At 41.1% G+C, this 27,397-nt stretch overlaps 2 protein-coding genes across 2 annotated transcripts; both read right to left on the bottom strand.

Moving 5' to 3' along the window:
• Window positions 1-12: 12 nt before the first annotated feature.
• Window positions 13-15,613, bottom strand: LOC124286684. The gene is made up of 23 exons (XM_046723092.1): window positions 15,553-15,613; window positions 14,997-15,168; window positions 14,570-14,784; window positions 13,904-14,087; window positions 12,085-12,314; window positions 11,665-11,832; window positions 11,058-11,246; window positions 10,763-10,849; window positions 10,179-10,512; window positions 9,644-9,945; window positions 8,977-9,189; window positions 8,201-8,623; window positions 7,838-7,951; window positions 7,025-7,186; window positions 6,145-6,292; window positions 5,602-5,753; window positions 4,638-5,306; window positions 3,853-4,044; window positions 3,541-3,753; window positions 2,683-3,312; window positions 1,696-2,331; window positions 460-1,059; window positions 13-293 (listed from the first exon to the last, which is right to left on the bottom strand). Exons 1-23 carry the CDS (start codon window positions 15,611-15,613, stop codon window positions 13-15), a joined length of 6,375 nt encoding a protein of 2,124 aa, XP_046579048.1.
• LOC124286721 lies at window positions 14,576-27,295 on the bottom strand. Its single transcript, XM_046723148.1, has 10 exons — window positions 27,054-27,295; window positions 22,629-22,770; window positions 22,277-22,415; window positions 21,791-21,980; window positions 20,861-20,978; window positions 17,723-17,855; window positions 16,511-17,125; window positions 15,553-16,067; window positions 14,997-15,168; window positions 14,576-14,784 (listed from the first exon to the last, which is right to left on the bottom strand). Exons 2-8 carry the CDS (start codon window positions 22,755-22,757, stop codon window positions 15,961-15,963), a joined length of 1,431 nt encoding a protein of 476 aa, XP_046579104.1. The 5' UTR covers window positions 22,758-22,770; window positions 27,054-27,295; the 3' UTR covers window positions 14,576-14,784; window positions 14,997-15,168; window positions 15,553-15,960.
• Between the last annotated feature and the right edge of the window lie 102 nt (window positions 27,296-27,397).

Raw genomic sequence — 27,397 nt, 5'->3', positions numbered from 1 at the left:
AATGACAGGGTATCAAAACACATTCATGGGCCAGCTTAGCTTACCGAGGTATGGCAGCTTCACAGGAATGAAGGTGTCACACTTGTCTGAGTAGGTCAGACTGGACACAGTAAGTTGGTCAGAGAGCAAGTAGCAGTTCCCCAGCTCCACGTGTGGGCAGAAGGAGAAGGTGTTGCACTCCGTGATGTTGTCCTCGCTGCAGAGGCTGTAGCAGTCAGTCAGGGAAACGCCTTCAGATACTGTTGCTCCGGTGCGGTCAATATCATAGTGGACAAAATGCATCCAGTCCTCAACTGTTTGGACAGAGTAAATTATTATTGTAGTAATATATTTTTAGACTGTATATTTTCCTTTCATCTCACAACTAGCGAAAACACCGACTCTAACAAACTGAATCCCGTTTTCAATTACCAGATTATATACTTGTCTGTTAGGAAAAACACAATGATGGCATCTTACCCTGTCCCTTCATTGAACCATCCACCGCCTTGTCCCAGATATCGATCTGTCCAATTTCATAATTAGGCCGCTCTGTCACCTCCAGACTTGATTTGCCAACCAGTAAGCGTCTATCGACGCCTGAAGCAGGGGTCGTCCTTGCCTTCCCATTGTCTTCCCCTGCAAGCTGCTTGTCCACATATACCTTCAGAGACACGTTGGGATGAAACTCGGCCACGACATGGCTCCATTGTCTATACTGCATATTGAAGAAGACAAAATACTCCTTGTCTAACGTCTTTGCTCCAAGTTTGAAGTACCTTCTGAATGGCATTGATTGGTTGTTAGGGACATATTGTAAAAACACCCCCGTCCCGTCGTCCGTGTCACCTCCCGTTGTGAGGATCATCTGATCATGGTCATTCTGGTCCAGGAAACGGAGCATGACGCTGAGAGTCAAACCGTGAAGACATGAGCCGCCCTGTAGATGACAGGATCCACTTATGACCTCTGAGGTGAGGTTGAGGTACTGTGAGTTGTCTGTCAGGGTAAAACTGGTTCCAGGAAAACCGGAAGATGTTGTATTCCAGTGGAATGGATTCTCGACATACACCGACTGAACTGTAAGAAAAATCAGACTACATGCTTTGGTAACGAAACCTACATATGTAGATGTGAATATAGAAGTGATAACCTATCTTGCTTCATATCCAAAAGCAATAAAGGTATCACTATCACATAAATGTTATCGACATCAGTGGTCATGTTTATTTTTCAAGTCCATTTCACTTACATATCGACGTGCGTGCTCGTGTATTTGTGCCTGTGACTGCTTGTACAGTTTTCTTAATGCTACCGTACTGAGATGCCATACGCGGTTACATATAGACAATTAAGACATCCCGCTGACTCCGAGCCATTCAGTCATGGTTTATCCCCATAATGCCAAGTTCCTGTAAGAACCAATCGCATCGTTATATATCTCTTGCTATGGCACCCTTGGTATCATACCACGGACCTGCCGCTTTCTGGGCAGCTCTCTTACCCCTAGACCACTGATATATATGAAAGAACGTTGAAACAGTTCATGAAATTTCTAAAAAGTGCTCTATATACTGTGGTGTATGTTTAAAGTTACCGGGAGAGAAACTGTCGGATGGGTTCCATAGGGGTTGAACATATTTTCTCGCAAACCCGTATTGCTGGACTGTTTCTAAAACAATACTCACAGAGAAATCACAACATCCATCAACTTACGATACAATCTAACAGCTTCAGCATCTGTCAGAGGCTGCTGCCAGAAGTTGAACTCATCCACGCCACCAGAGAATCCATCAAGGGAGGTCACTCTATCATCAGCTTTGCCAAAGTGGAATCGGGTGGAAGGATAGCTATCATCAGAGAGATACCGACTTTCATCGCTCGTCACAAGGTAGCCATTCACGAACAGATACGGTTTAGCCTCACGCCATGTCAGCAGTAGATGAGACCAGAACCAGTCTCCAATGTGGAAAGGGATGTTATACTCAGTTTTCCCGTCTCTCACAGTCAACCAATAGGATGCAGGGTAGTGTTGGTATTGTGGATGGGAGGTGTGGTACGTTATCATGAATCCACGATGCTGATTGATCGCCGATGCGATGCCAAAATCCGTTTCTGATTCATTCATCTGAGGCTGTATCCACATCACCATGGTAAAGCCTTTACCACACATGTCAAATGAACCAAAACAGTCGAAAGTGAATTGTCCCTTATGGCTCACTGAATCCCCGGAATCGATGAACATGGCGTACCCAAACTTTCCTGGCAGTCTCTGTGTTGATGGCTGCAGGTTTAGTATTGTATTGTACTCAAAATTGAGCTCCATCTGAGCTGATTGTGAATACCGTGACACTAGAAATACAAGCACATATATCTTGAATATATAATTTGTTAAAAGTTTGATTACAATGCATACACACTTCATGGACACAAACTTTGTCATTTTACTATAAACTTTATCCTGATCGCTGTTACAGAATTAAACTGTGTCTTATAGTAATATATATTTGAGTATTGCGTTACATGATCAAGACATAAAAGGAGACGTTTCATGCATATTTTCTCAGTTGCATGAAGAAATAAAGCGGGAATGAAGAGTATGTATTTATAATCAATTGAGAATTTAATTCGTTTCATGAGTATGCGAGTAACAATCTGGCTGCAAACCGCTCAAATGAATGATGGTGATACCAAAGGACTTACCTTCTGTCAGAAGTTCCTCTGGTTCCAGAAGTACGTGTTCAAACACTTCGATCTCGTCCATCCTACCATTAATCTGTTCTCCACCCAAAGGATTAGCACCAATGGATAATGGCACAATGGTTCCGATCTCCGGAGGCGTACATGATTCATGAACTCTTGTATTTTCAATATAGGTATTGTTTTGACCGTTGAAAGACACATATATATCCGAGCTGTTGGTGACGGATATGTACATATGTATCCAGGAGTAGGTGCTTATTTCAAATCTTGTGCTTGTTAGATTTTCACAGTCGCGGACAGCTACGTTCATAAAGTAATAGTCTCCTTCATTCTGCCCATATATGGTAATGCCATGACTGCTGCCGTTTTGCTGGGTGGATAACACGACCTCCCGACTGGATGAGTTGAGGACTGGTACAAGATTAAGCCAGGCTGACAGGGACCAGCCATTGTGGCAGAATCTGAAGTTGTTCAGACACTCATCAGTGTAGTGTGCAACAGCATAGTTCAGTGAGAAATTGGTGGTAGTCCCAATAATGCCATCTGTATTATCCGTGTCGGGTGTTGGCAAGGTGGTATAGTTGAAAGTCGGATTGTCTTTGCCGAGGAATGCTTCTTTATTGGGAATCCCTGAAAACAACAGAATGTTGATTGACATAGTAATCTTCAACTACAGTCTTCACTATCAAAACATTTTTCATGTCAATAATGATACACAATAATGACCTTTAACACCCAGGAGAAATAATACAAAACCAAGTGTTAACCAACCACATGTATAGAATGATATTGCATACAGACTAATCCAGTTTGAATTATGCAACGGTATATTTGTGCCATAACACACAACACCCTTACTGAAAGGAGATCGTTGACAGAGCGCCGCTAAGTGATGGCCACAGTCTACAGCAACATATCTCCAGGTCACCTGCTCCAGCATCACACAGAAGGCAGCAGCAGGTTCCTCCATGCTGTCTGGGAGATGGGCAGCTCTGGTTCCATCGGACCATCTGTACGACCCATCGTTTCCAGTCTTTGACAACCCAATGTGGACACCTGTCTCGAGACCACCTGAAGAATAGATATAATATTTAGACATAATATAGTTACTTTCATAAAGGTGCTTAAAATTGGAAATTTAAAATAGTTCTTTTTATATTCTCAACTTACTTGGACTAAGAACATTGTCAACGAGCCACCCATGCACGGCAGCATCTTGTTCCACAACAAGAGTCCCTCCTTTACTGTTGCATTGGATCTCTGCTTCTAACTGTGACCAGTAGGTGGCGCTGGCTGTCATGTTGTAACACAGGCTCGTTACATTATTGTATATCCAGCCATCACCACACACCGACATATGACCTGTTGAAAGGAAGCAGTTTCATTAATATTTACGAAATGAGTTCAAATGGCATGTTTTCTGTAACTTTATAATCATAATATCAAGAATAAAGCATACGGCTTGACGGATAACAACTTCCTGTCTTTAGCTAAACAACGCTGTAAGAAACGCCCTCTATGCAATAAAGAAGAAGTTGTTATCGATAAAGTCGTATGCTTAATTATTGACTCACCAACTTATAGAATGCAGATCAAAGATCAAATAATCATAATAGCCATGAATCCTCTAACTACGACCTAGTAGTTCTTAGCATATATAACCCGTGAAGATCCGGGTTAGAATATTGATCTTCAGTAACCCATGCTTGTCGTAAGAGGCGACTAACGGATCGGGTGGTCAGGCTCGCTGACCTGGTTTACACATGTCATCGGTTCCGAATTTCGCAGATCGATCCTCATGCTGTTGATCACTGGATTGTCTGGACCAGACTCGATTATTTACAGACCGCCCCATATAGCTGGAATATTGCTTAGTAAAACTAAACTGACTCACTCACTCTTAGCATATATAAAATCACTATTGCTGTGTAGTACTAAGTACTAGCATTACTTACCATAATTGACTCTGCTCTCACTGACAGAGATATCCCTTTCCACGAGCCAAATGTCATCCAGCCTCCACACTCCAACACTATCAGAGCCAGCTGTGTATCCTATCCCCAGATCCTCCTGAACGGAAAGCTTCCCTATGGTCTGATTGTACATGACAGTCGCATTGACCCCTAATCCATGTATGTCATGACCATTCAGGTACACGTTTAGTCCCTGCTGCGGGTTCCAGCTGATAGACACGTGTATCCAGCGACTGATCTGGACAGGGAACTGTAACATCCACCGAGACGTTTCTCCTGCTGCTGCAACTACACACAACACACGATCGGAAATGTCTGAGATAGCCTCACAACTGAAGCTCAGCCCAGAGATGTTGGCCTCAGGGTTCCCACCTAGCTGTACCACTTGGAGTTTACCTGTTGTGGTTGGGATGTTGTCGATGGACATCCACAGGGTGACTGAGACACCAAACGTGCAGTACGAGATGTCTTTGAAGCAGATCGAGTTGACTCCTTTGAGGGTGAACCCTGTTTTGTTTAAGCTTAATGCTAAACCATTGAGACCATTTTCATATCCGTGTGTTCCATATGGTTTGAAGTCAAAGTATATGCCATCATCTGTTGAGTTCTGTTCATCACCCTCCTCCATGGTCAGAACAACCCCATCGTAACCTGCCACATTCACATATATCGAGTTAGAAGTTCACGTTATACTCCTACAAATCAGATATTATGTTAATTTCAATACTATGTACATGTATGTCTTTTCGGCGTTACATTAATGATAAGCTTAGTATAAAACATAAATCATCTGAATCACCAACCCTCGAGATGTTTTCTGTAGCTGGCATAGATATCATAGAGTCTAAAATATATTTTATAGCTACACTTGTAATGGGAATGTCTGAGCCACTAAACCAGACCTGTCATTGGATATCTAAGCTGTCCACATTGAAGAAGGACTCACCAAGAGAAGCACAGACTATGTCGCCAACATACAGACTTGCCGATCCGGCAACGAGTGTATGGACCGTGATGGATGTAACAGGCAGGTGCTGCCTCTCTCGGAGCTCGCCGGCATCTACCCTGGTCATGTCGTCAGTGGCCCCAGCGTCACAGCTGTTGGAGAAGGTACATTCAACACTATACATAATGTGAAGGCACTAACAGACTTGTGTATGTTTATGAACGAGTGATTAGCGTCTCACGTAGTTTTCATGGCACTCCTGTAATTAAACAACGGATGGTTATTTTAATTTTGTATCTCCCTTGGGTCTCGAGTGACAAGCTGACTTGTTACCCAGCTACCAACAGCCCTTTTCCTAAACGGTGCATCTAAAACCAATGTAATACTAATTGTAGCAGTTAATATAGATACTTAAAAGTATTTTTACGAGGTGGCTTGTGTAATGAAGGGTATAATTCAAAGGTTGCATCCTACCACCAATAATACTTTAATTGGAATGCACTGACAACTAAACTGTATAAGTGCCACTTTATAATGACTTACTTGCAAAGAGCACCGTTGTGGCAGGATGCACTGACAGAGCAGGAGCAGGAGTGTGGGACTGTAGAATCTCCCCCTGCCCAGTAGGAGTGGTTAGTATTGTCCAGCGATCTCCAGGTAGTGGCCGGACCACCGGGGTTTCCAAATAAACCTACGAATGCGTAACCAAAATATCCTTGAAATAAATGTTATAGATGAAGCACTGCTAAAGATCGAAGCAGCGGACATAGGAATCGTTTATGCAGTACACTGCACGCTTCTCAAGTTTAGGATACACGACATGTATTCCCCTTGCTGGGCGGATTGGAAATAGAACGTCGTACTCTAAGAACTGCAAAACAACTTGCGACTTCCGTCAACTCATGTTAAGTTCCTTCAGTACATGTATGGGATTGCCACATTACCATATTTGATTCAATCTGTGACTGTTACATCTGCATACAAAAATACATCTAATACTTCAAATGTTTCGTAAACCGCTTTGCTTAGACTGGCGAAGCCCTGCATAATGCATAATTCTATCTAAATCGGGCGACATTTCAGCAACCTCATCACCGGTTCAGACAGATCAAATTTTTTAAATTTTTTGGTACCAGTTGCAATGTACAATGTACCATATACGTAATCATATTATTGTGAACATAATAATAGTTAATGGGTAAGTGCGACGGTTAACTGCTTTGAACAGCATCTCTTTAGAGATTTAGTAGTTTGGTGAATATGGTTCTGATAAACCCAGGGTCTCTGGGATTCGAATCCATGATTACTATTAATGGACGCAGCTCTGCTCGTTGACATCTCTTGATGATAATTATTATCTGTTTCTTGTAGGAGTTTAATGATCAAATCATGGTGTTTTAATACTCTAGAGTATGGCCCTTACCTGTATGAAGACAGTAGTAGGCCACGTACTGTCTGCACTGCTGGGACTCGTCTCGCAGTGACTGTAGGTATGACGTTGATGCGTTGTATGTCAGCACTGTGGTAGACGTGCCAGACAGTGTCTCATTGTCTACCTTGTCATGAACCACGACAGTTAGGCTCTCTGTGTAATGTTGATAAGAACTGTTAGGTTTGCACAGCATACTTGATGCTAGTATTTTTTTTGAAACACCAATACTTGATGCTAGTATATGTTTTTTGAAAGACCAGAAACATTAAACTTTAAAACATTAGCAACAACCGGTTAAGAACAGTAAGCGTTTTCTTGTCATGTTTAACCCTTGTATCATATTTAAACTTTTTCGCGATCATCATTTGATAGGGATATATAATATATGCCCGTCTGATTGTTGGAATTGTTCAACAGACACTGCTTCAGTTGAGAATACGTACAATATGTTAGCCCCCTGTTCAAGTTGAAAACATGGAAATCAAACTCAGGATTAACTAATATTCTGTATAATACGTTACAAAATGATAATATATTTCCTACCATTCATGCTAAAAGCGTGAATATATATGTATAAAAGAAATAATTTAACTCTGGTTTTGAGAATGATTTGATTTGATTTAAACATATTTATTCAAGAGAATGGATTGGGTACAAGTTATGCCAACTTAGTGAAACCCTGATCGTATATCTTCAAGCACTATTAACAGGGATTAGCATCAAATAGACAAGTAACCGAAAATACGTCATGTCTATAAACTAGTCTACTCTCATATATCATTAGTAATTCACTACTGTTCTCACCAGTGTCATTTAACACACATATGACGTTACTGACATCCACGTTGTCAACACTGACTTGTAACCGTCGACGGCCGCGGAAACCAGCTAAATGATATTCCTTGCAGGACCTCAATGCTGCAACAAGAATGATGTAAGTAGTGTCTTTCACGTTATCTATAAAACATGTTTACGTTTATATAACACAAACTCTTTTTACACACTGAGCAGATGGATCCATTTTAATAACATTGTGTCTGTTTATGCCGTTATTAATCTACATAGATATACAGAAACGTCTCACAAAAATATTCACATATTGTTCAATGGTGCGTTGTTTATTACAAATGTTTATGGATCAATGTTTTCCAGGTCAGTGGTCCTTACTATAGAGTTCCCAAGGCTGCTTCACAACACCAAAGAACTGTAGATCATCTATGTCAAACACGCCATGTGTTCCTATCTCCAGATACGAGAAGGGCTGGACTGGATCTATGTAAGTCGGGAGGTGCGAAGTCGTCAAGTTGTCTATCGTCTCTCCATTCACCAACAGGTGGCAGTCGTCACCAAGACTAACCAGAAGGTGGGACCACTGCAGGAAGTCCATGGAGAATGTGAAGTCGTACTCAAGTTTGCTGCGGTGGAGTTGGAAGTGGAAGACATCTTTGTTGTTGTCGTAGGACACGTTCATTGAGACAATTCTGTTCCCATGCATGGTTGAAGGAGTGTATGCAGTGATGTAAGTTTGCGGACTCTTGAAGGCGATGGGTCGTAGCCAGAAGGATAATGTCATCGGCCCCTTACATGACTCTGAAACATAAACACAATGTTGAACAGTAAATGTTTTCTGTATGTATTTCTGTTCAATGTAGCATATGCATTTATTAACTTGACCAGGTAGCAGGTGACCAGAGCAAGTTGTGGAATCATAACGCACATACGTTCACGTGTCATCAATGCATCATAGTTTGTTAACATATATTATAACATAGCGAAAACATTACTTACCATTTAAAACAGACCAAATTTTGCATACAGTCATTCGTTTAGATCGTCTTATAAGAGAGGTTATCTCTCTTACTTGCTGGTGTTTGAGACAGTAGATGTCCACAAATCGAGAACTGTACGACCTTGACCCTGATTTCTAGTTTCCCATGACGTACCTATCCTGGTGAAGCAGTTCCTCATCTGGCCTGTTGACACGGCGGCTGGGACGGCCTCAATACTGTTGGTGTTGTTGACATGCAAGGCGCTGTAGAAGAAGGAGTTTCTCCACACTAGTGACGTCAACGTTTTGTTCCGTATGATCGGCAGGTTGTCCAAGTTGTCCCTGTAGTCCTCGTCAAATGCTAAACTGTATCGTATGCTTGCGGCATCTGCACAGAAGATAACAGTTGTTGATTGAAGGTGGTACACAACTCAAATGTAGACAGTGATGACACAAACACAATAACATAACCTCCAAACTTCAATCACCAACAGCATTTTTGTGAAGAAAACCTTTGGGTATTATATGAACACAAACATGACTCTCTGCTGCTGTGCTGTGTGTGACCATTAGTTAAATTCACAATGCATATTATTATTAACATACTTCTGTGTTTAAAATAAATTTATTGAACCTAATTCCTCATGTTGAGTTGCAAACGAATCTAGACTTTTCATAACAAGGATCACAAAGACTGATTCACCCATTTGATCCATGTAGTCAATGGAACTTGGCGCAACGCACTTACACTTTAACTACTGGACTCCCACAGCAAAAATAACATTATTTTATGAGTAATTGACATTGAAAAATTACGATATTTTCTCCGGATTCTAACATACCATATGTCTTTTCAATATTTTCCTGTGACCAAACCGGCTTGGAAACGACCAGATGTTTCATCAATGCTGTTGTGCCATTCACGTGGCGTGCCAGTAGTAGTTGACTAGGGCTGTTGATCTGAGTCAGATAACCTTGCCGGGGCATCCCTGTTGTGTTGCTGGACATCAACTCGGCATTAACATACAGAAACAGCCCTAACGTCTCCTGCCACGTCACAGCAACATGTGTCCAGTCTTGGATAGGGAAGAACGTCCACGTGGACCATTCGAAGTTAGGTTCTGTTGCGTGGACAGTCAGGATTCTGTAAGGACACATTCAACATATTTCTGATATGGCAATACTTCAATGCATATCACTGCAAATATATAAATAATCAACAAAAATACTTTGCTTTGTACGACTGATTGTTGTTAATGTTCAAGTTGTTTTTATCAATTAAGAGAATGTAATATGACACAAAACGTACAATAAAAAGTCAAAGTCTTTCCTCTTGACATTCAGTTATGTAACCGTAACTGCTCAACAGGCACCTACCTCTTTGCATATGTGACCGTCAGCCCATTAGGTTTGCTTGTGTTAGAATCAAACAACACCGACACTGTGTCAGAGTACACATAGACCCAGAATGCACACGTTATCCCGGGTCTCGATCCAGCAATACCAAATGCGCCCGGGTTGGTCCACGTGGCGCCATCTCCAAGTGATACAGACTGTCTTCCAAGTGAGTCTGGTACTATTTTCGATTCACTAGTCACCATGGTGATTGGAGTCACAGTACTTCCGTCTGTGACATTGCAACTGATGGATGTCGATGATATGATGTTCTCTGGGCTCATTGGACAACTCAGCTGACGCTCTACAAGACCCTCTGTAATGGAAGTTCTTGTGATTTAGACAACTTTTACAAACTCGTTTCTCTACAAGGAGAATTGGTAGAATGGTAAATTATCCTCTAAAAGATCACTTATGGCAGTAGAGTTTCATGTGGACACAGCGATTTATTTTTGGATGTCTTCATCGCGTCAAAACACGCTTAACAGTAAAGATATCTATTAACCCTTTGTTCCCTCATTTCAGATTGAGTAAATCATTCTACTGCTTAGTTAAATGTCACGTACCTTCCCGTGAGAGATTGCTGATTTCAGCTGATGATAGAACTCGTTCATAGAAATGAACATTGTCAACAGAAAAATCTGCCTGGAGTTCTGCAATGAAGTAACGTTATTTTGTCATACATGAAAATCAAGCAAACATTTATTTTGACTGTTCTTGATGATACCCTTCCAATTAGGGCAACAAAATGAACAGTAGATTTGTATTTATGTCAGTTTTAACGCTTCGTATATGAACGCAGTATAACATGTTTGCTATAGTCTCAATTAAAATTGATTTGCTATTTCACGAGTTACTAACCTTGTTGACATATGATACAGTCTGTAGCACACAGCGGACTCACACCATACATGGCAGTGTCACCAGACACGACGATACAGGCTGCAGACTTTGTAACCATGTCTTTATCAAAGAAGGTTCTATCTCCGCCCGCGCCCCAGGTGTACCTGCCGCCGGACAACGTGGCACCAGTCAGACATTTCCGCTCTCCTGCAAGACATAGCATCAAGCTAAGAATCTGTTCAAATTCATCATGGCAATTTATAATTTTCATTTTTCAAATGAGCAATCGGATCATGCCATTAACGATTTCCTTGGTGAACAGATAAGTAATATCTCTCACCTCATAGTATTTCATTATAATGCTAAATTCAAACTGTAACAAGGTGTGTTAGTCTGTCTCAGAGGTATACATAAGTAACTGAATAGTTTAGAAGCAGACATATTGTACTGCTAGAGGGGGAATAGTGTTAAACATCCAACAAACACATCTTTATTAGAAATCTTTTAAGACTTATGGTCGTATATGATATCGATCATAAAAATACAACAATTTGGATTCATCTTCATATGCAGCTACTAATATAGCACTTCTGTAGCTCTTACAGCTCTTATAGCCATTACTAACCAATGTCAAGGTCGTGTATAAGCCTCTCCATGTGGGTGACGTTCTTGATGACCACTGCAGTATAGCCTGCCTGTTGGCAGTGGTCAGTGGCGGCGTTGCCATTGGACACGACATGCTTGTAGTAGCAGGCTCCCCCCGACTGTACCCAGCCGGGCCCACACTGCGTACCTGTTAGAAAAGGTCGTCTGTCAAGATCGATCTCATAGAGAACAGGGTTTGCTGCTTGTGCAAATATTAGAAACATAAACAGTTACATCTACGATGAATACATCAGGAAGTCGTTGAGTAATGAAAGTTCTTCCTTTAATATGATGTCGCCAGCAAGGTACATCATGCAAACACAAGACTCTCCAATCACGGCCGCTTTAAAGAAACATGCGCACGCACACACATCACACACGTACACGCACGCAAAGTTACCTGCACTTCTTTCACAGATGTAGTAGGTTTTATCCGCTGTGCAAGAGATGTCGTCATAGTAACACCCGCCACTGGAACATTTCAGCTGGACACACTGATTACTGGTCAGTGGCCGATAGGTCCAGCTGTCCCACCCCGGGGCCCTCCAGTTCCGGTTAACATGCATCCCCCTTCCGTCAGCCATGTTCTCATACGACATACCTACTATTGTCGACTCTGTGTTGTGGGACCTGGAAACACACTTGGTTTGTAAGATGTGTGTGACAAAATACATGTGTATTTGTTGTAAGCTATTTCAGATAAATACAACAGACCGACGTTACATATGATGTGAAACATGGTTAATGAATGAATCTTGTTTAACACAGTTGGCAATAATACCAACTGTATCTCTGAAACCCACGTAAAATACTCCGGGCAAATTGTGAAAAAAGTCGATGCACGCCATATTGTAACCATATCTCGATATCAGTCAGCTCCTACTCCCATTGGGTAGCTAATTATATGCATGAATAATGATACCTGACAGTTTATGGGATTAGTGATCAACGAGGAGCCGTGTAAACCAGTATCAATGAAGACAGGACAGCTCAGGACGTTACGTACTTCTACATACAGATACATTTCTTTCATTTCTACTACAAGTAAACATTATATATGCATGAACCATTCGATTATACCGATATTGTCCTGTGTATTCTAAGCCTTGAGATTTGTAAGTCTTGTCCTGTGTGTTTTAATACAGAATGCTTGGTTGGGGCACATGTGTAACAGACCGCCGGGCCCCATATGTATCGTGATGAAGACTATTACTGGGATACTTGATTTTGGGGTATAACGGTAACGTATGATTACTTGCTTAAAAAATCTCTACTGATGTCGAGCGTATTTTTCCATATTGTAAGAAAATTCAATGTTAACGAAACTATATGTTTTAAATATCTAGAAAAGATGAACAGGCCAATCCAGAAAATATCTTGTAGGTCTGTGCGATGAGTTACCACAAAAGCTGTAAACAAACGTAAATGTAAATTACTCTGACTTTTCCGACATAATCTACACGTCAGTTTTGGGTTTTGGTTGGTGAGCCATAGACATGCCAACATAAGCGACTTAACCCGTATGTATTTTGGTTCTTTCATGACACTAAAGATAACAAAACTTCCGTTGAATCAAATTTTGCAGCAAGCTTAAATGTAAAAATACGCACTACCGACATAGCAAATATGTCGTCATGGAACAACACGTCACAATTTAATTCTGGACTCACAACTTCATGTTCCATTCGGTCAAATCCCTTGTCAGAAAGTGCCCACAGTGCGGAGAGTTTCTGGACTTTTGTGAGTCCAGAATTAAATTGTGACGTGTTGAACCAAATATTTGCTTCTGATGCTGCAATATGACTTAGTGCAATCCTTTTGAAGGTTGATACTGATTGTAAACAATGTTATTTAGAATATCTGCACAGATAAACATCGATTTATTATCAACTTTGAAAGCACCGACAGCTAAAATGTCGGCGACAGCAATTGTCCCAGTTAACTGAGAATGAGTGCCTGTGTGTTTTAAGCCTGTCAACCTGTCGATTTAGTCCTGTGTATTCAACCTGTCGATTTACACCTGTATGTTTTAAGCCTGTCAATCTGTCTATGTTGTCTTGTGTGTCTAAGCCTTTCAGCCTGTAACTCTTGTCCAGTAATTTAAGCCTGTCACCCTGTCGATTTAGTCCTGTGAATTCTGCGAGGTTTGCGCCTTTCGATAAATAACCCCAACGAAATCAATGTCCACTGACATCTCTTGGCCTATTTCAGAAGTTTACCTGTATGTCAGATTAGCCACAAATCTGAGTTCTTCTTGTGAGTCCACTTCCACAGGATAGGCCCAGACCTCGGCACACTTCTCCTGGGCAGTCACCGCACTGACTTTGTCAAGCCCCATGTGTTTATAGCAGGATCCGTGGAAATACTTCCAGTTGACAGGACACACATTGGCTGCAGGGAACTCTGCAGGCAGAATAATCAAGCCGCATTAATCAAACAATGCCCTCTCAAAATAATCAGAATCTATGAGAGATCAAGGGTGGTGCGATCTGTTGTCTGACATGACTCTTTGTGTGAGGTTATCGGGTATCAGTACTCTGAATTTCACGCACCGTCCAAATGAATACAATGCTAAACGACAGGCACAGCAGTAGTATTTGCTGCATTATCTTTATGGCGACCGTTTATTTCTAAACTCTAGATTTTCTTCAGTCTGCATCAATACATTGTGTACTTTATATGGACATTCTGGAGTTCGTCTCCTAAACGGCATCCTTATTGACGTATAAGACTATCTGAATCCGTCTTCAAAGTGACTAATCCTCCGTCTTCTACAATGCCACGTTTACCGATTGTGTTATGACAGCACCCTGACATGTTGTACACATTGAACATTATCACTATTTTGACGATGATGATGATTATTATGAAAGGCGAACACGTGCCTGTTTGGGTTAGCTCCATCTCATACAGTGTGGGAATGGAGGTTCCGCCCCAGCTTGCCACCGTGCAGGCTGATCCACTGCACACAAGTCTCCGGTACTCCCCTCCACCCCCGCCGAGACTGTCTGTCATGTATGTCTCGTACCCACCGGGCACACGTACAAAACGCTGGGTATCAGGCCTTTCTTCGTGGTAACCCAATAGTAACTGTGAAATTCTGTTCAAAAGGAAAAGTTGCTTTTAATATTCAAGATCCCTTGTAAATATACTATTGTGATCTCCAGTCACTGATTTGACTTTATGAATTCTATTCTGAAATTTAGAGAGAAGGCAAAACCTTAACATGAACAAAACGTAACAACTTGATTAATGAATTTGAGTAAACATGATATTTAAACCGTTCCATGATACATGACTTGGGCATATTACCCGTTTTCCATCATCAAGTCCTGCACAAATTGGTACTCTTCATCTGAATCTATGTGCACATGATGAGCCCCGGCATCCTTCGACACTCGAACATCAGTCCAGAAGAGGCCACCAGATCGGTTCAGATAGTAGCAGGACCACCCGGCCTGAAGCCAGTCCATGGGACACACAGCTGGAATCACGTTTATACATTTAGTCTTGAATGAAACTGTATTTATTCATGATCTAACATGTAACATGTGTCGGGTTCGGGACTACACCTTCTTAGTACTCGATGCATATGTCATGCTTGTCTATTGTTTCATCAAATCATATTCATATGCCATTTTGTATGCTTCACTGAAATGAATAAAAATATTTTTAAAAATTAAAAATTCATTATCTAACATACACAAGTTCAGTATGATCAATATTTGATAATATATCTTTGGATTGTATAATGTCTTAGGGAAAATACGCGAGCTGGCAATGGACGTAAGTTGAATGACGGCCAAGTGCCACTGGTCGGATTTTGTTACACTACGTTGAAAAGTTATGGCCCTTTGTGATAGCTCACCTTGTCCTATGGCCAATGACGACTGAGCAGCTGCAGCACCGACACCACTTCCGGAACTCATTGCCGTTACAGCTAAGACTCCGTCTTGAAACACAGATAGGCCCAATGACGTGTCAAACGTCACCGTTATGTGTTGCCATTTTCCAGAGCTGACCGAATTGACAATAGCTGAATACATTCCTGCACTTACAACCAAACTGACGTGCAAAGTGTCAATTTCCACAGTCACCTTCAGGCCTTGCTTTCCACCAGGAACATCTCCAACAGTGAGGATAGTCATTGGTTTGGGAGAAGGGATGCCTACCTTAACCCAAAAGGTGTAAGTAAATGCCCCCGTACAGCGATGCAGTTTGTCTGCGCAAGTGTTTTTGTCAGAGAGGAAAGCTACCGAGCCATGCTGGTTGAACCTCAACCCCCTGCCATCAACTCCTGGATCTGGATATGTCTTCTTTTCCTGACAGTACTGGTGTCATCCTGCAGCCAGTGAACGGAGCCAGTCGTTGGTTTGAGACCGCCTGTAAGTATATAATTCAAGTTTAACAGCCGATTATCATAGCATCTACAAGTGAGAAGAGTGGGAGAATCATTGAGCTGTTGTATTTTGGGTATTGCTTACTCGGGTAGGTGTCATCTGGTCATTAGTCAGTAGAATGGACATCGGTCATTCTTAGCGCTACCACGTCAAACCATTCTGACCTGTTGTTACTGTGGTTTTCCTTTATGACATCGCTGGATTATTAATAAAACCTTCACGATCATACCAGTTGTGAGTTGAGAGCAGCAAAGCCAGTTTTGCTGATCAAGAAAGGGAACATTCCAAACAATCTCAGTTGTGACAACCATTTCGTGATGAAACAAGATATTTCAATAAGTAGAAACATTTAATTTTTATAGTACATCAGGGTAAAATATACCCTTCACTTAGCACACAGCTGGAGGTAGCACATAGCACACTTACCGTATAAACCGTTGATCTCTTTCCACATCATCTTCTGTGGCTTAAAGCGGACGTCGTAAAGCTTGAAGCTGTCGTTAGCTGCACTGACATCATGCCAGTTACCAAAGAGCGTTTGTTCATAGATCAACGTGCTTGTGAGAGTCGTTGTCAGTGACGTATCAACAGTAAACTCGTTAGCACGTCCACCATCCAGGTGGGTATACATCGTGGTACCTCCATCAAACACAAGGGCCACGTGGTGCCAGGAACCCTTACCGACTGTCAGCCTAGCTACCCTGTTGAAAGTCGTATTGGTGGCATCATTGATGACGATGTTATTGGATGCTGCTGCATAGTAGACACATACACCTACACCCACAGCAAACTGCGACACACAACTCCCTGTTGACAGTATTTCCATATCTGAAGTAGCTTGAGAGTCGATGAATATCCAGAATACGAACGTGAATCCATTGGGACAAAGTTCATGGTTGTTCAGACATCCGAGGTCAAGGTCGTCAGCATATAGCTTTGTGTCATGGCTGAACGCTATGTCGTTTCTATTAACAACGGCATTTGTGGTGACACTGGTGGATGGTTTTTCTAACGCTGTCTCAAGTCTCCTCCAGATATTCCCTACCGACATAGTCAATAGAGATAATTATTTGCATTCATCGTGTGTGTGTGTGTGTGTGTGTGTGTGTGTGTGTGTGTGTGAGAGAGAGAGAGAGAGAGAGAGAGAGAGAGAGAGAGAGAGAGAGAGAGAGAGAGAGAGAGAGAGATATTACTTAAGAAACCTGTCCTGTCTCCCATCCTGAGTGACTCACGGCAAGTCACACGTACATTCAACTAAATGTTAAAGTCAATTCTAGATCAGATAAACTGGTGATTGACAGCATAAACATCTCTCCATCCAATTTAATTGCGATGACAAGCAACCACCCATCTCACCGAGGCTTACCACCCGATCCATGATTCGACTAGTAAGAGGATTTTACGTTGCTGGGTACATATTCTCTTAAACAGACTGTGACGTGTTAAAGCTCAATTAGGGTATGTAAATGTTAGGAAAGACGAGCGACCTACCATTATACGACAAAATATCACAACTGTTCCCATTAACAACGTATCAGTTAGATTTTCAGAAAGAACTGTTCATTGTGGCATGTGGATAGTCATAACTTGTTAGACGGGTGGCTTCCGTAATAAAAACTACGTCAACTCGAGACCCACCTGTTACTGTGCGGCGTTTCTGTTTATATTCACACACAAAGTTGCTCTTGATGCTGGCAGTGCCACACTTCCCATGAATCCATTCTCCCGTGTGGACATCGCTCATGGCACAGTCCAAATCACCCCCGTTATTCTGCAGAAACATATATGAAATATATAACTGTCAGTGAATAAATTAGAATTTAAATTAGAATACACGACGATGATCATTCTTCGCAGACGCCAATCAACCATAGTTAGAGTTATGAATCGTTTAGCTTTAGTTCAGCCTTATTGCGAATACGACTCATTTAATCATTTCCACACATATGATTTCACTGTGGAAAATGCATTGCGTTGTCTCAATAGTTTCCACAATAACACAACAATCTTGTTGGATGTTGCATATAAACAGTATCTTCAATGAACGAATGTATCCAAAACATCACAGTGTGACACCATCAGGCTATTAAGTGAACCAGATGGAATAGTGTGAACATCACAGTGTGACACCATCAGGCTATTAAGTGAACCAGATGGGATAGTGTGAACATCACGATGTGGCACCATCAGGCTATTAAGTGAACCAGATGGGATAGTGTGAACATCACGATGATCAGGCTATTATGAACCAGATGGGATAGTGTGAACATCACGATGTGACACCATCAGGCTATTAAGTGAACCAGATGGGATAGTGTGAACATCACAGATGTGACACCATCAGGCTATTAAGTGAACCAGATGGGATAGTGTGAACATCACAGTGTGACAGCATCAGGCTATTAAGTGAACCAGATGGGATAGTGTGAACATCACAAATTATTTTGCCACCATCAGGCTATTAAGTGAACCAGATGGGATAGTGTGAACATCACAGTGTGACACCATCAGGCTATTAAGTGAACCAGATGGGATAGTGTGAAGATCACAAATTATGTTGACACCATCAGGCTATTAAGTGAACCAGATGGGATAGTGTGAACATCACAGTGTGACACATCAGGCATCAGGCCATTATAGTGAACCAGATGGGATAGTGTGAACGTGTGAACATCACAGTGTGACACCATCAGGCTATTAAGTGAACCAGATGGGATAGTGTGAACATCACAATGTGACACCATCAGGCTATTAAGTGAACCAGATGGGATAGTGTGAACATCACAGTGTGACACCATCAGGCTATTAAGTGAACCAGATGGGATAGTGTGAACATCACAGTGTGACACCATCAGGCTATTGTGACACCATCAGGCTGAACCAGATGGGATAGTGTGAACATCACAGTGTGACACCATCAGGCTGTTAAGTGAACCAGATGGGATAGTGTGAACATCACAGTGTGACACCATCAGGCTATTAAGTGAACCAGATGGGATAGTGTGAACATCACAGTGGACACCAGGCTGTTAAGTGGGATATGTGAACATCACAGTGTGACACCATCAGGCTATTAAGTGAACCAGATGGGATAGTGTGAACATCACAAATTATTTTGACACCATCAGGCTAGTGAGTGAACCAGATTAAGTGAACCAGATGGGATAGTGTGAACATCACAGTGTGACACCATCAGGCTATTAAGTGAACCAGATGGGATAGTGTGAAGATCACAAATTATGTTGACACCATCAGGCTATTAAGTGAACCAGATGGGATAGTGTGAACATCACACATCAGGCTATTAAGTGAACCAGATGGGATAGTGTGAACATCACACTGTGACACCATCAGGCTATTAAGTGAACCAGATGGGATAGTGTGAACATCACAGTGTGACACCATCAGGCTATTAAGTGAACCAGATGGGATAGTGTGAACATCACAATGTGACACCATCAGGCTATTAAGTGAACCAGATGGGATAGTGTGAACATCACAGTGTGACACCATCAGGCTATTAAGTGAACCAGATGGATAGTGTGAGTGTGAACATCACAGTGTGACACCATCAGGCTATTAAGTGAACCAGATGGGATAGTGTGAACATCACAGTGTGACACCATCAGGCTATTAAGTGAACCAGATGGGATAGTGTGAACATCACAGTGTGACACCATCAGGCTATTAAGTGATGGGATAGTGTGATGTGTGACACCATCAGGCATCAAGTGAACCAGATGGGATAGTGTGACATCACAGTGTGACATCAGGCCAACCAGATGGGATAGTGTGAACATCACAATGTGACACCATCAGGCTATTAAGTGAACCAGATGGGATAGTGTGAACATCATCACAGTGTGACACCATCAGGCCATTATTAACCAGATGGGATAGTGTGAACATCAGATGGTGATAGTGAACCAGATCATAGTGTGATGTGGCACACCATCAGGCTATTAAGTGAACCAGATGATGGATAGTGTGAACATCACAATGTGACACCATCAGGCTATTAGGAACCAGATAGAATAGTGTGAACATCACGATGTGACACCATCAGGCTATTAAGGAACCAGATGGGATAGTGTGAACATCACGATGTGGCACCATCAGGCTATTAAGGAACCAGATGGGATAGTGTGAACCATGTGACAGGCTGAATTAAGTCAGGCTATTAAGTGAACCAGATAGGATAGTGACACCATCAGGCATCACGATGTGACACCATCAGGCTATTAAGCTGAACCAGATGGGATAGTGTGAGTCAATGTACACCATCAGGATGTGACACCATCAGCCTATTAAGTGAACCAGATGGGATAGTGTGAACATCACGATGTGACACCATCAGGCTATTAGCTGAACCAGATGGGATAGTGTGAACATCACGATGTGACACCATCAGGCTATTAAGTGAACCAGATGGGATAGTGTGAACATCACAGTGTAACACCATCAGCCTATTAAGTGAACCAGATGGGATAGTGTGAACATCACAATGTGACACCATCAGGCTGTTCACAGAGCCAGATGGAAAAGTTGGAACATCACAATGTGACACCATCAGGCTGTTCGCTATTCACAGAACCAGATGGAAAAGTTTGAACATAACAATGTGACACCATCAGGCTATTAACTTAACCAGATGGGATAGTGTGAACATGACAATGCGAGAACATAGTACTAAAGAAAACTGACATGATCTATTTACATTTACATGCTGAACTTGTGACTACTACCTGTGAACCTGTGTGTAAGAATAATACTGACCCCGTTCCAATTCGTGAAGAAGTACTTCCAGTTGGCTGTCACGTTGTTGTCAACGTCGTAGTAGTTGAAGTGACTGTGGTTCTGCTGATACACCCCTATAGAGACCTTCTCCGCAAAGCTTGAAAAAGGTGAAGTGCATGTTAGTTTCCCTTGCAGTGGTGCGCCCTATGTCTACCATAATAGCCACTACAGTTATTTTATAACACAAAAGTGAGTGACATCTCAAGTGGTGAAACTGCTGCAACATTTTCCGCGTTTTTTGTGAGTGCATTTAGAGCTCAGTTGCAGCAAAGGACGGAAAGAATGGGATTCATATTTTATATCTCTGTGGGGAATTGAACAAAGTTCTTCTTCCTGAAAGACGAATCTACTGAGCAGAGGGTTACACACAATATTCCAGTTAATCACTGGAACATTCTAATTTTGGAATCGAACCCTGAAAGCAAACACTGTGCATTTCCAATGTCCAATGGATGTTTGAAACTCGAACCGACCATACTTTATTATCAACCAGTCGATGGTGTATGATAAATTAACTTTAAACAATGAACAGGAGCTGAGAAACTCGTTTTTCACGGCAAGATATTTGCTATAAGCGTAACACTTGGACCTATCTGAAAACAGCATAACGGGTATCTTCCTAAGTATTCAGATAAGTAAGAAAAATAACACAACATAAATCCAAACCAACGAACTTTGCAAGGCAATAACAGAACAACTCCTATTTACATAAGCCATTGGATTAACTTCTTAACGATATATGTTAGAAAGATAAATATACGTACGTCTGTGCATATCCGAAGTTAACAAAACACTTCCAGTTATATGTTTATGAATAATGCTGAGATTGGCAGATATCTAAAAACATCAAGAAACACCTTTCTCAAAACGAAACGCTGCAACTTCTCTTTTGGCGTCATATTGACTCACCTTGCTGGCTCTGGGTATACATTCTGAGCTAGGAATGCTTGTTTCTCAACACTCTGAATGCTGACGAGATCGCCTCGGTTTCGCCCACAGGAGAAGCGGCCCGTATACCAGTCTAGCTGATGTAGGGACGTGGTGTAACAACGAAGGGGGTCGGAGGGGTCTCTGGGCATGGTGGCACTACATACATTATCTGAAAGAATCACGAAAGATGGAGACACAACCAAATATAAATAATATAGCATAGTGACTGCAGCTTCCAGGGCCATTGTCAGCATCATTAGACCGCTGTCATGATGTCTTAAACTGGACGTGAAGAGTGTGGACATTTGGAGCCAGTTATGGACAGCAACAAGCAAGATTTCGTGTTTTTATATTAGCTTGTTGATCATTAAACCCTGTACAGCATTTTGCTTGTTTCAACTGCATGATGGCGCCTGTAAATATCAGAGTCTTGACCAGACGCACCGAGTATAAACCAAATGTTACCTGATGTTCTATAGATGGAGTGGTACCTCGTCCCACCGCAACTTTCTGAGTTGTCTCCCCTGCATTGTAAGTTACAGGAACTCTCGCGTACGCGTGCACCTATGTTCACGGAGTTGCCACACGTACATTCAACTGCCAACTGCAATGTACGAGGTTTATATGCTATGAAAGTTCACATCAGTCATTATTAAAATTATTTAATCATATCAATCGTTCTCTTAGGAGTACATCACACAATTAATAAATTTTTAATGATTTAAATTGGTAAGGATTAATTTCATAATAATGTTTAAGTCATTGATGATGGTCAGATAATACAAAAGATGAAGATGTACATGTGCACCATGCTTACTTTAGCAGATGCGTATCTGAAGCCAAGGTTCAGGCAGTGATCCCGACATGTCTTTATGTCCATCGTTGACGATAACGTCAGTTTATATTTACTCGTAGGTGGAAAGGACTGGCGGTGTCTGTAAAACATCCCTCGTAATATGCTGAAAGAGACGACAAAACGGTGTATCACGCTTCCTGGGCCCGGTTGTTCAAAACTTGGTTATTTTTTAACCAGCCGTTAAGTACATTCAACCAACTGTTAACTAATAACAGAGGGTTATCTTGTTGTTCAAAACTCTGGTAACTTTTAACAGGTTGTTAACGTGACGTTACGTTAACACACCTAAGGACCGCCGCTATCTTTTTAACAGTGTGGTTAACTCGCAAATGACGTTCATGGCTAACACTGCTTTCATGATGCCAGTTCAGCAAAGAAAGGATAAGGTGTATCGTGGACTGGACTTCGGTACTGGAAATTATTTTGACGAAGAGTTACATACGAAACTGCAACTATGCACTTCATAGGAACTAAACTACATGTTGTACAAGAACATGATGCCTACGTTTCATCTTTTAACACTTGTGTAAAGGTTTATATATGTTTTACTACAGTAAATGTGTGAATTTCTTCTGTAAATATTATTCAAACAAACAGTTTCAAAGAATCAAACACTTACACCTTATACCCACGTATGATATGATATTGAACAAGACTAAATGTAGATGATTAAATTAGTTTCATGAAATAATATCCGAATGATTACATTATGATACTGAAAGTGTAATCGGCGGGATATGGTGATTGTGTATACTCTTATTCTACCGACCTTCACCTCAGAGAAATTGCCAAATATGTACAACAATGTTGACGTATGACATCACTACCGTTGAGATTTCTTAAAAAATGGCGGCAGACATGGGTTTTGCGAGGACCCTTCCCTTGATTCAGGGATCGTTTGTACATAAATATGATATGTAAGTAATCAGAATGATTCTGACTATCTGTGTATTGTTACATGTTTTTATCGTTTTCATTTTAAGAAAGAGAAGAAGCGGCCAGAAATGCCGATTATTACCGTTGTCGTTCTGCGTGATTTTGCATCAGTCATGGCGTCACGCTGCACAGAAACCTGACAGTTTCGTATAAACACATTACATTCCTATATTGCATCTATTCTTAATTTCCTATTTCTTGCTACTATGCTCTTTCCATGCAAATGGGTGTCTGTAAATTGAGAAAATGCTACACAGTATAAAGTCTGAAATTGTCTTTGTTTACATTTCAAACAGGTGTTTTCTTTCGAGAAAAGCATATGTTTCCACCTCCAATATCTTTCGTTTCAGTTTATCTAGACACTTGGTATTGGTGACAAAGACCAGTTGTAATTAGATTCTAAAATGTATGAGGAATTCAGTAGGGCTGGGACGAGTAGGAAACAAGCTTAGGGAATCGAGTACCCGCATGTACTTACCCGAATCGACATCGAGTACCCGGAAATGTAAGAAATACAATATTCGGGTCAACTTTCTGAATATTCACACACGATTTGACAGAGATTATTGTAGAAAACTTGAAAAAGTGGTAATAAGACATTAAAACTGATCTCAAGCTATTTAATTTACGTCTGTTTAACCAATATAGACAGTAACACGGTACCATTACTTACACTCCTCGTTATAACGACGAACGTTTCGTTCCTGCTGCTACTGTAACTTAACTACTCACTGCTCATGCACAGATGAATTACAGTCATTAAAACTATGCTCCATTAATTGGACAATACCAATGACGTAATAACCCGTAGATTTCCGGGTTAGAATATTGATCTTCAGTAACCCATGCTTGTCGTAAGAGGTGACTAATGGGATCGGGTGGACAGACTCGCTGACTTGGTTGACACATGTCATCGTATCCCAGTTGCACACATCGATGCTCCAGGACTCGATTCCTGCTGTACCCGACCCGGATTCGAGTACCGTAGTACCTGTCCCAGCCTTAGAATTCAGTGATGCATTTTGTAGCCGCTGAATATGAAATATATGTGATGTAATTGGCGTCTCAATACCGGCCTTCGAGTTGTGAGTGATATGCAGGCCTACTTCGTAGTCACTTTGATTAAATTTTATATTTGAATATTGAAACCCTTTTGTCACAGCGAACACAACACTATCTCTTGTCATTTTACACGATAATGTTTGGAATTTTAAACTTATTTTATAACAATATCTGAATGCTAATGTTATACACTGATGTATTTTATATAAGGAATACAATGGCACAATAGTATTTCTCTGCCGAATCGTTGCAGCGTTCTATAATACACTTATGAAATATAATACATGTTTTCCGTCCTTGAAGAAAGTGAAAAGAACTATCTATGCATTTTCTATAGTCACTTGTGAATTGAACTAAATGGAGTGAGTATCGAGGAAATTATGTTCGTCTACTACAGCGTTCTATAATACACTTATGAAATATGATACATGTTTCCGACCTTGAAGTCATTAAAAAGAATTATGCATTTTCTGCAGTCACTTGTGAATTGAACTAAATGAAGGTTCATCTGATTAATGAGTATCGAGGAAATTATGTTCATCTATAAATTAGACGCAGCTTCATGTTTTTCAAGACATCTTTCCGGAATATGCGTCTGTGAAGGCGTTCAGATAATGACGATATTGCACAGTCTTATTCGTGAGATTCCTGTCAACAGTAAGGTCGAATAATAGATCGATTAAATTCAGCAGTGTTGGCCCTGGGGCCTATAGTGCAATTACAGTTTGATTACTTGCACGTGGTGCTAGTAACATATTAAGTTTCTATTGGCATTGAATGCATATTTCAGATAAAAGCTAATGGTATTATTGTCACAACATCTATATTGTTTGATGTTAAAAAATTTGGTAATGTGTGTTCATACATTACAATTTTTGACAGACTTGGCAAATAATTAATAAATGATATTGATAGCATCTTAATGACTTGGCCATACAGTCATGACAATTTAAGGAGTGAAAAGTGAGCGATAGGTCTTGTGGGAATTCCAAGATTCATTAAGACTGTAAGCATAACTCCTGTGTGTAATATTTGTAAATATTCTATCCACTGAAAACATGCTTCTACTATTAATATTACATGTATTTTCATGGATTCATCATATATTTGATCTATAGCTGTGCTATAGTTTCTCATTAAAATGCCTTTTCTGTTGTCGGAATTGAAGTAAGTCCCACACAGAGCTGGGATCATATGTCTTTGAAATATAAATTATGCAAACGGCTGGAACCTTGTGTTCCAATACAAAGCGTTCGTAGCGCTACGACATTCGCATGCCTATGATAAACTATAGAGTTGGTCTCAACCATTGACTGCATTACATTCTCATCGTCAGCAGAGAAATTTCAATTTCAAGACATTTCGCGATTCCATTTTTGGTAATCCGGAAGTAAACAGAAGACGGAATTGTGGGATATATGGAAGCTAACCAGTGACGTTAACCACACTGTTAAACTTTGACGGCGACGTTAGCTAACGGCATGACTAACCATATATGACTAACCATATATATGTATATGTACTAAAGGCCTGTGGCCTCTTCAGTACGAAATAAAGATTGAATTGAATTGACTAACCATGTTTTGTATACCGCATATTTAACGTTCGGTTACCTAACGGCTGGTTAAGGATTTAACCGGCCGTTAGGAGTTAACCGACGGTTAAGATAACCGAGTATTGAACAACCGGGCCCTGTAGGATGTACCATGAGCAAATTATGATGAGCATTGATTTTCATCGCGATAAGGTGTTACGGTTGAGGCCCTATAGATATGATACAACACAACAGAACTTAATAAATTAAGATTATCTCTGCTAGGTATAGAAACCTACACTCACAAATGGTGCATATTGCACGAATCACTATATTGACAGAATCAGTTATATCAATGTTTTCTGGAACAAATGGTGACAAACATATCAGCTGTATAACCACAACTCTGACCCACTCTGAGTCACCCAGGATGGAGCTGAGGGTTTGATCTACTGTGTATAGAAACATCCCCTCCCCCCACCCCCCAAGCATTGGCTTGATCAACACTGTGCGACACAGAAGGATCAACCACAATTACATATTATTGTGGAAGGCTTTATCAACACGGAGCAGAACACACCCTGAATCAGCCACAGCCAATGTAGGGCTTTATCAATGCTGTGCAGAAGATGGCGTTAATTAGCAACAGCAATGGTGTTGGTCTTGATCAATACTGTGCAGGACAGAGCCTAAATCAGCCAGAATGGTGATGCTGTGCTTCATTAACTTTAAGCTGTTTCTTAAAACTAGCTTAATTCAGCTGCAAGTGTCGTCATTTGCTAGGTTGTCACTGTATTGATGCTGAGGAATCTCTAAAGAAATGTCAATATACCAGTATCAGCAGTGCTTCCTACCTTGATTAGTAGACATGTTTGTGTGGACATCCAGCTCACAAATATACAGGTAACTGTCATTGCATGCCACACTCCTCCAGACACCAACTGCATCCAGTCTCCGCGAGCTGGCCGTGCAGGCTCTCCCAGCTTCAGGCTGCAGGTTCGCCCAGTGGGTAAACTCTCTCTCTAAGACATTAGTTTTCAGTCTGTAACTTGAGGCGTAGCTATCATAGCCAACCCAGAATTCTTGTATTGAATTAAACTGCCTGGGGTAGAAAAGAGAAAGATATTTTATCATTTGGTTATCATGGGTGCAATTTGGGTATCATTGTGCATTTGGTGTTACCATTAAATGAACCAAA

The sequence above is a fragment of the Haliotis rubra genome, unplaced genomic scaffold, assembly GCF_003918875.1.
Source record: "Haliotis rubra isolate DU_JTF1 unplaced genomic scaffold, ASM391887v1 Scf39, whole genome shotgun sequence".
Lineage (NCBI taxonomy): Eukaryota > Metazoa > Mollusca > Gastropoda > Lepetellida > Haliotidae > Haliotis > Haliotis rubra.
The sequence above is the reverse complement of the archived record's forward strand: the minus strand, read 5'-3'. Positions and strand labels throughout refer to the sequence as shown.

Bases quoted from the DNA above. Each gene is read 5' to 3' on its own strand.
- LOC124286684 (XM_046723092.1), bottom strand. From the start codon at position 15,613: ATGAGTTCCGGAAGTGGTGTCGGTGCTGCAGCTGCTCAGTCGTCATTG. The intron at 11,833-12,084 runs GTAACTTTGCGT...CTTTTCTAACAG, and splicing joins CATCTGTGAAAGAAGTGCAG to GTACGCAGTGTGGGCCCGGC. The intron at 7,952-8,200 runs GTAAGGACCACT...TTCTTGTTGCAG, and splicing joins GCAGCCTTGGGAACTCTATA to CATTGAGGTCCTGCAAGGAA.
- LOC124286721 (XM_046723148.1), bottom strand. From the start codon at position 22,757: ATGTTTTACAGACACCGCCAGTCCTTTCCACCTACGAGTAAATATAAA. The intron at 17,856-20,860 runs GTCAGTATTATT...ATGTTTCTGCAG, and splicing joins TCTTCACGAATTGGAACGGG to AATAACGGGGGTGATTTGGA. The intron at 17,126-17,722 runs GTGGGTCTCGAG...CTATGTCGGTAG, and splicing joins GAAACGCCGCACAGTAACAG to GGAATATCTGGAGGAGACTT.